The 8,917-nt window shown below is 49.8% G+C and overlaps 1 protein-coding gene across 1 annotated transcript in view; it reads right to left on the bottom strand.

The window, feature by feature from the left end:
* The window catches only part of LOC135536300 (sodium/calcium exchanger 3-like), a 73,912-nt gene that overhangs the window by 6,590 nt on the left and 58,405 nt on the right, over positions 1-8,917 (bottom strand). The window contains exons 3-5 of the mRNA XM_064962657.1: positions 5,483-5,582; positions 1,819-1,904; positions 1,139-1,325 (exon numbers count right to left, since the gene is read on the bottom strand). Of these exons, the coding sequence (XP_064818729.1) occupies positions 1,139-1,325; positions 1,819-1,904; positions 5,483-5,582 (373 nt within the window). The remainder of the gene's footprint in view (positions 1-1,138; positions 1,326-1,818; positions 1,905-5,482; positions 5,583-8,917) is intronic.

Genomic DNA, 8,917 nt, shown 5'->3' with positions numbered 1-8,917 from the left:
CCCTACACCTTCTACCCCTACACCTTCTACACCTATACCTCCTACCCTACCCCTACACCTTCTACCCCTACACATTCTACCCCTACACCTTCTACCCCTACACCTTCTACACCTATACCTTCTACCCTACACCTTCTACCCCTTCTACCCCTACACCTTCTACCCCTACACCTTCTACTCTACACCTTCTACCCCTACACCTACACCTTCTACCCCTACACCTTCTACCCTACACCTTCTACCCCTACACCCACACACGCCCTACGCCCACACCCCCTACGACCACAGTGTCCAACAAGCTTTCTCTACCCTTAACCTTGTTCTGAACACCTCCAAAACAAAGGTCATGTGGTTTGGTAAGAAGAATGCCCCTCTCCCCACAGGTGTGATTACTACCTCTGAGGGTTTAGAGGTTGAGGAAGTCACCTCATACAAGTACTTGGGAGTATCGTAATCGCTCCTCTTTCACCCCAGCTGCCAAACTAACCCTGATTCAGATGACCATCCTACCCATGCTAGATTACGGAGACATCAGTTATAGATCGGCAGGTAAGGGTGCTCTCGAGCGGCTAGATGTTCTTTACCATTCGGCCATCAGATTTGCCACCAATCCTCCTTATAGGACACATCACTGCCCAGCGTCGTCCGGGTTTGGCCCCGGTAGGCCGTCATTGTAAATTAGAATTTTTTCTTAACTGGCGTGCCTAGTTAAATAAAGGTAAAATAAAATAAAAAATACATCCCCCGCCCCATACTGCTATCCATTCGCGTACTCACCAGGGACCCCCCCCACTGACCCCCCCCCCCCATACTGCTATCCATTAGTGTACTCACCAGGGACCCCCCCCCATACTGCTATCCATTCGCGTACTCACCAGGGACCCCCCATACTGCTATCCATTAGTGTACTCACCAGGCCCCCCACTGACCCCCCCATACTGTTATCCATTAGTGTACTCACCAGCCCCCCCCCACTGACCACCCCCCACTGACCCCCCCCCCCATACTGCTATCCATTAGTGTACTCACCAGGCCCCCCACTGACCCCCCCCACTGACCCCCATACTGCTATCCATTAGTGTACTCACCAGGCCCCCCCCACTGACCCCCCCATACTGCTATCCATTAGTGTACTCACCAGGGACAGACGTACCCAGCGCCACGAACACCACGGCAGTAACGGAGTCCTTCAGCCCGATGGTGCAGCCAAAGTGAGAGGCCAGATCTCCGATCACTGCGGTCAGCATGCCGATGATGACGATGGAGGTGAAGAAGCAGGCCCAGCCGTTCAGGTAGTCCGTGGGAGGAACACAGGCGAACAGCACCTAATAATAATAATAATAATTATCATATTAATATGAATAACAATTAGAATAATATGAATAGTATTGTTCATGGTAATATACATATGAATATGAATAACAATTTGAATAATATTATAAATAATAATCATATGAATATTATATTAGTATTACTATTATTATAGTAGTATTCATAATAATATTTCTATGAATAATAATAATTTAACACTTTGCTATAGGTGTCCTTATGAATGCATTCATAAGGCCCTTATAACAGCTACATAACACATTGTAACATGTGTCAGTAGCCATCGTTAACAGTTATTAATAGTTATGAGTAGTGGCACTAAAGTGTTACTAATAACATTTAGCAGATGTGTTTTTATCTAAAGGGACTGACAGTCATGTGAGCATTTTTACATATGGGAGGTCACGGGAATCGAACCCACGACCCTCGGCCTGGTAAAAAACCCATGCTCTACCGTCTGAGCCACAGAGGACCACCAACTCTACTCACTTTCCAGAAGACGGTGAGGAAGTGCATGACGTAGTCACAACAAGACGGGAGACGCTCTTCACCGGAGTCTTCCTCATCCTCGTCTCCTGGGGACAAGGGATGGAGGAGGTGGGGGGAGAATAGAGGGAGGAGGGGGAGGGAGTAGTGGAGAGATGGAGGGAGGAGCAGAGGAGAGGAGAGATGGAGGGAGGAGCAGAGGAGAGGAGAGATGGAGGGAGGAGCAGAGGAGAGATGGAGGGAGGAGCAGAGAAGAGGAGAGATGGAGGGAGCGAGGAGGAGAGGAAAGATGGAGGGAGGGAGGAGCAGAGGAGAGGAGAGATGGCGGGAGGGAGGAGCAGAGGAGAGGAGAGATGGCGGGAGGGAGGAGCAGAGCAGAGGAGAGATGGTGGGAGGGAGGAGCAGAGCAGAGGAGAGATGGCGGGAGGAGCAGAGGAGAGGAGAGATGGAGGGAGGAGCAGAGGAGAGGAGAGGAGAGATGGAGGGAGGAGCAGAGGAGCAGAGGAGAGGAGAGATGGAGGGAGGAGCAGAGGAGAGGAGAGATGGAGGGAGGAGCAGAGGAGAGATGGAGGGAGGAGCAGAGGAGAGGAGAGATGGCGGGAGGGAGGAGCAGAGGAGAGGAGAGGAGAGATGGAGCGAGGAGCAGAGGAGAGGAGAGATGGAGGGAGGAGCAGAGTAGCAGAGGAGAGGAGAGATGTCGGGAGGGAGGAGCAGAGGAGAGGAGAGATGGAGGGAGGAGCAGAGGAGAGTAGAGATGGAGGAAAGAGGAGAGGAGAGATGGAGGGAGGAGCAGAGGAGAGGAGAGATGGAGGGAGGAGCAGAGGAGCAGAGGAGAGATGGAGGGAGGAGCAGAGGAGCAGAGGAGAGATGGAGGGAGGAGCAGAGGAGAGATGGAGGGAGGAGCAGAGGAGAGGGGAGATGGAGGGAGGAGCAGAGGAGAGGAGAGGAGAGATGGAGGGAGGAGCAGAGGAGCAGAGGAGAGGGGACATGGAGGGAGGAGCAGAGGAGAGGAGAGATGGCAGAGATTAGACAGGCCTAGGTCTACGTAGACAGGGTAGCTGGACAGGGGGCTAGGCAGGAGATTAGACAGGCCTAGGTCTATGTAGACAGGGTAGCTGGACAGGGGTCTAGGCAGGAGATTAGACAGGCCTAGGTCTATTTAGGCAGGGTAGCTGGACAGGGGTCTAGGCAGGAGATTAGACAGGCCTAGGTCTATGTAGGCAGGGTAGCTGGACAGGGGGCTAGGCAGGAGATTAGATAGGCCTAGGTCTATTTAGGCAGGGTAGCTGGACAGGGGTCTAGGCAGGAGATTAGACAGGCCTAGGTCTATGTAGGCAGGGTAGCTGGACAGGGGTCTAGGCAGGAGATTAGATAGGCCTAGGTCTATTTAGGCAGGGTAGCTGGACAGGGGTCTAGGCAGGAGATTAGACAGGCCTAGGTCTAATTAGGCAGGGTAGCTGGACAGAGAGCTAGGCAGGAGATTAGACAGGCCTAGGTCTATGTAGACAGGGTAGCTGGACAGGGGGCTAGGCAGGAGATTAGACAGGCCTAGGTCTATGTAGACATACATTTTTCAGCGGGTCATGAAATAATAACCAGTGCCACTGGATTAAATATTTTAACACCAATCACAGTGAGGGCCTTCCAGTTCGCTGAGCAGAGTGAGGGCCTTCCAGTTTACTGATCAGAGTGAGGGCCTTCCAGTTCACTGAGCAGAGTGAGGGCCTTTCACTGAGCAGAGTGAGGGCCTTCCAGTTCACTGAGCAGAGTGAGGGCCTTCCAGTTTACTGAGCAGAGTGAGGGCCTTCCAGTTCACTGAGCAGAGTGAGGGCCTTCCAGTTTACTGAGCAGAGTGAGGGCCTTCCAGGAGTTTACTGAGCAGAGTGAGGGCCTTCCAGGGGTTTATTGAGCAGAGTGAGGGCCTTCCAGTTCACTGAGCAGAGTGAGGGCCTTCCAGTTTACTGATCAGAGTGAGGGCCTTCCAGGAGTTTACTGAGCAGAGTGAGGGCCTTCCAGTTCACTGTGTAGTGTGTGTGTGTGTGTGTGTGTGTGTGTGTGTGTGTGTGTGTGTGTGTGTGTGTGTGTGTGTGTGTGTGTGTGTGTGTGTGTGTGTCTGTGTGTGTGAGAGGAAACTGGGCATATTTCTCAATTCATCTTTCCTTGATTTGAATCCTCATATCCTCTTTAATCCTTCTCAAAACGAAGGACAGGATCTGAGGGGATGCAGATGTTTCCCTCCAGTGTGTTTTGAGAAGGAGGTCGAGGAAAGAAGCATTGAGAAACAGCCAGAGTATCACTTCATGTTGCTCCGTAGAAGCTGGAGAAGTTCTGCCTACAGCAGAAATGGGTGACATGGTTTCAGACAGTCTGTCTAGGACCGTCGACAGGGCTGACTGGTAGATCTTCACACAACAAAGATCCTATAGTCAGACTCAAAGTCACTCAGACAAGGTGACAAAACAACAATGTTTATGTGAGTGGGAAGATGGCCCGAATACAGAAAACATATCCAACCTGTCTGTCTCTTTTATAAAGCCAAACGCAAAGCTAAACAAAAAAAACAACACACGTATTAGTTTCGAATTTTTGTAAAATCTAACAATTATGACTGATTACGAGGACGATTAACGAAAGATCTACGTTTTTTATGTGTCTGTATTTTAAAAAAATATATATTTTAAAACTTTATTTAACTAGGCAAGTCAGTTAAGAACAAATTATTGTTTTCAAGGAACCAGGAACCAGTAGGTTAACTGCCTGTTCAGGGGAAGAGTGGGTTAACTGCCTTGTTCAGGGGAACAGTGGGTTAACTGCCTTGTTCAGAGGAAGTGGGTTAACTGTCTTGTTCAGGGGAACAGTGGGGTTAACTGCCTTGTTCAGGGGAACAGTGGGTTAACTGCCTTGTTCAGGGGAACAGTGGGTTAACTGCCTTGTTCAGAGGAAGTGGGTTAACTGTCTTGTTCAGGGGGCAGAACAACAGATTTGTACCTTGTCAGCTCAGGGATTCGCACTTGCAACCTTTCAGTTACTAGTCCATCGCTCTAACCACTAGGCTACCCTGCCGCCCCTCCACTCGAACCACTAGGCTACCCTGCCGCCTCTACACTCTAACCACCAGGCTACCCTGCCGCCTCTACACTCTAACCACTAGGCTACCCTGCCTCCTCTACACTCTAACCACTAGGGTACTTGCCACCTCTAGACTCTAACCACTAGGCTACCCTGCCGCCTCTACACTCTAACCACTAGGGTACCTGCCGCCCCTCCACTCTAACCACTAGGCTACCCTGCCACCCCTCCACTCTAACCACTAGGCTACCCTGCCTCCTCTACACTCTAAGCACTAGGCTACCCTGCCTCCTCTACACTCGAACCACTAGGCTACCCTGCCACCCCTCCACTCTAACCACTAGGCTACCCTGCCGCCCCTCCACTCTAACCACTAGGCTACCCTGCAGCCTCTACACTCTAACCACTAGGCTACCCTGCCGCCCCTTGTATTTACCTAGCCTGGTCCCTGTTTGTGCTAACATTCCGGCAAAAAGTGGAATGTTAGCAAAACAGTTATGTTAATCAGGCTAGTATTTACCATCTTCCTTTGAGTTATCTGACCACTAAATGGCGCCCCCTAGAGTGTGGTATGTGCGGTGCAGGAGCTGGTTTTTACCTGCACTGACTGTGATGGCCTCCATGAACTGTTGTCTCCAGGAGTTGGTGCCCACCACCAGAGCCAGGTTGGTCTTCTTTATCAGCTTATCCACCGTATTCTGAGGGAAACACACAACGTAGAAAGACAGAGTTTTAAACACAAAAAAACTATGTTTTAAGTGAGAAGTAGGCAAGTCTGAAGCTGAAAATTCACATGAGCAAGGCACCACAAGGCCTTCACCCATCCTGCTCTACCAAGGTGTTCCAAAACACAGCTTTGACCAACTACAGAGTATTCTGTCAGAAACACAAAAAGAGAAGACACTCAATGTCCCAAATATATTTTCTGAATATATAAAACATACAATCTACTTGCAATGAAGCCGCTCAACATCACATTAGTCATCTAACAAACTCCCATCCAGAGCGACCCACAGAAACGACCAGGGTCAACGCCCTGCTGAAGGTCACGTCTCCAGAGCGACCCACAGAAACGACCAGGGTCAACGCCCTGCTGAAGGGCACGTCTCCAGAGCGCCCCACAGAAACGACCAGGGTCAACGCCCTGCTGAAGGGCACGTCTCCACAGCGACCCACAGAAACCACCAGGGTCAACGCCCTGCTGAAGGGCACGTCTCCAGATCTCACACAAGGTCAAAAACGGGAACCCGAACTAGCGACTTATCAGCCACAGGCCCAAGCTCCCAACCGCCAGGCCACCAGCCCTCCAAGATCCCCCCCCCCACAGTTTCCCAAGAGCTGCCCCTCAACCATCCAAGACCTCCCCCAAAGCCCCCCCTCCAGAAAATAAAATAATTCCCCACACCCCAAAACTCCCCAAATGCACCAATAACCAACGAAATTAACAAAAGATAAAAACGAAGGAAAACCAGAAAACAACAATGCAAAAGGCCCTGGTTAAACCCTCCACGAACCGGATCGACGCGCCCCCTATGGGACTCCCAATCATGGCTGGTTGTGATACAGCCTGATATCCAACCAGGGTCTGTAGTAACGCAATGCCTTAGACCGCTGTGCCACTTGGGAGCCCCCATATGAATGAGAGTGTGTGTGTATATGCATGTGTCCAAACATCTGCACGGCATCAGCCTCAGGCAAACCGGCATTAGTTGTAACAACACCGCACCCTCAGTGTCATTCAAACATACTTCTTGTTATGTTTTATTTTGACTTTATTTTTTGGCTTTTTTATTTATTTTTTACTTTGACTGTCATTCTATCCCCTGCCCAGCAACTCCACTCCTACCTGTCTCCAACTCCACTCTCACCTGTCTCCAATTCCTCTCCCACCTGTCTCCAACTCCACTCCTACCTGTCTCCAACTCCACTCCCACCTGTCTCCAACTCCACTCCCACCTGTCTCCAACTCCACTCCTACCTGTCTCCAACTCCACTCCAACCTGTCTCCAACTCCACTCCTACCTGTCTCCAACTCCACTCCCACCTGTCTCCAACTCCACTCCCACCTGTCTCCAACTCCTCTCCCACCTGTCTCCAACTCCTCTCCCACCTGTCTCCAACTCCACTCCCACCTGTCTCCAACTCCACTCCAACCTGTCTCCAACTCCACCCTACCTGTCTCCAACTCCACTCCCACCTGTCTCCAACTCCACTCGCACCTGTCTCCAACTCCTCTCCCACCTGTCTCCAACTCCACTCCCACCTGTCTCCAACTCCACTCCCACCTGTCTCAAACTCCACTCCCACCTGTCTCCAACTCCACTCCCACCTGTCTCCAACTCCACTCCCAACTGTCTCCAACTCCACTCCCACCTGTCTCCAACTCCACTCCCACCTGTCTCCAACTACACTCCCACCTGTCTCATATTCCACATCCCAACCCTCAGCTTCCCTCAGCCCATCCCATCTATCTCCAACTCCACATTCCAACTCTCAGCTTCCCTCAGCCCATCCCATCTATCTCCAATTCAACATTCCAACTCTCAGCTTCCCTCAGCCCATCCCATCTATCTCCAATTCCACATCCCAACCCTCAGCTTCCCTCAGCCCATCCCATCATTCTCCAACTCCACATTCCAACTCTCAGCTTCCCTCAGCCCATCCCATCTATCTCCAATTCCACATCCCAACCCTCAGCTTCCCTCAGCCCATCCCATCTATCTCCAGTTCCACATCCCAACCCTCAGCACATCCCATCTATCTCCAGTTCCACATCCCGACCCTCAGCTTCCCTCAGCCCATCCCATCTATCTCCTAATCCACATCCCAACCCTCAGCACATCCCATCTATCTCCAGTTCCACATCCCAACCCTCGCCATCTCACTAGGTCAGGATATTAAACCTCCTCCATGTATATCTCACTAGGTCAGGGTATTAAACCTCCTCCATGTATCTCTCACTAGGTCAGGATATTAAACCTCCTCCATGTATATCTCACTAGGTCAGGATATTAAACTTCCTCCATGTATATCTCACTAGGTCAGGGTATTAAACCTCCTCCATGTATCTCTCACTAGGTCAGGGTATTAAACCTCCTCCATGTATATCTCACTAGGTCAGGATATTAAACCTCCTCCATGTATCTCTCACTAGGTCAGGATATTAAACCTCCTCCATGTATATCTCACTAGGTCAGGATATTAAACTTCCTCCATGTATATCTCACTAGGTCAGGATATTAAACCTCCTCCATGTATATCTCACTAGGTCAGGATATTAAACCTCCTCCATGTATATCTCACTAGGTCAGGATATTAAACCTCCTCCATGTATATCTCACTAGGTCAGGATATTAAACCTCCTCCATGTATATCTCACTAGGTCAGGATATTAAACCTCCTCCATGTATATCTCACTAGGTCAGGGTATTAAACCTCCATGTATACCTCACTAGGTCAGGGTATTAAACCTCCTCCATGTATATCTCACTAGGTCGGGGTATTAAACCTCCATGTATACCTCACTAGGTCAGGATATTAAACCTCCTCCATGTATATCTCACTAGGTCAGGATATTAAACCTCCTCCATGTATATCTCACTAGGTCAGGATATTAAACCTCCTCCATGTATATCTCACTAGGTCAGGATATTAAACCTCCATGTATATCTCACTAGGTCAGGATATTAAACCTCCTCCATGTATATCTCACTAGGTCAGGGTATTAAACCTCCATGTATACCTCACTAGGTCAGGGTATTAAACCTCCTCCATGTATATCTCACTAGGTCAGGGTATTAAACCTCCTCCATGTATATCTCACTAGGTCAGGATATTAAACCTCCTCCATGTATATCTCACTAGGTCAGGGTATTAAACCTCCATGTATACCTCACTAGGTCAGGGTATTAAACCTCCTCCATGTATACCTCACTAGGTCAGGATATTAAACCTCCTCCATGTATATCTCACTAGGTCAGGATATTAAACCTCCATGTATATCTCACTAGGTCAGGATATTAAACCTCCTCCA

This window comes from Oncorhynchus masou, unplaced genomic scaffold (genome assembly GCF_036934945.1).
Source record: "Oncorhynchus masou masou isolate Uvic2021 unplaced genomic scaffold, UVic_Omas_1.1 unplaced_scaffold_593, whole genome shotgun sequence".
Lineage (NCBI taxonomy): Eukaryota > Metazoa > Chordata > Actinopteri > Salmoniformes > Salmonidae > Oncorhynchus > Oncorhynchus masou.
Note: the sequence above shows the minus strand (reverse complement) of the source record. Positions and strands in the feature narration are given on the sequence as shown.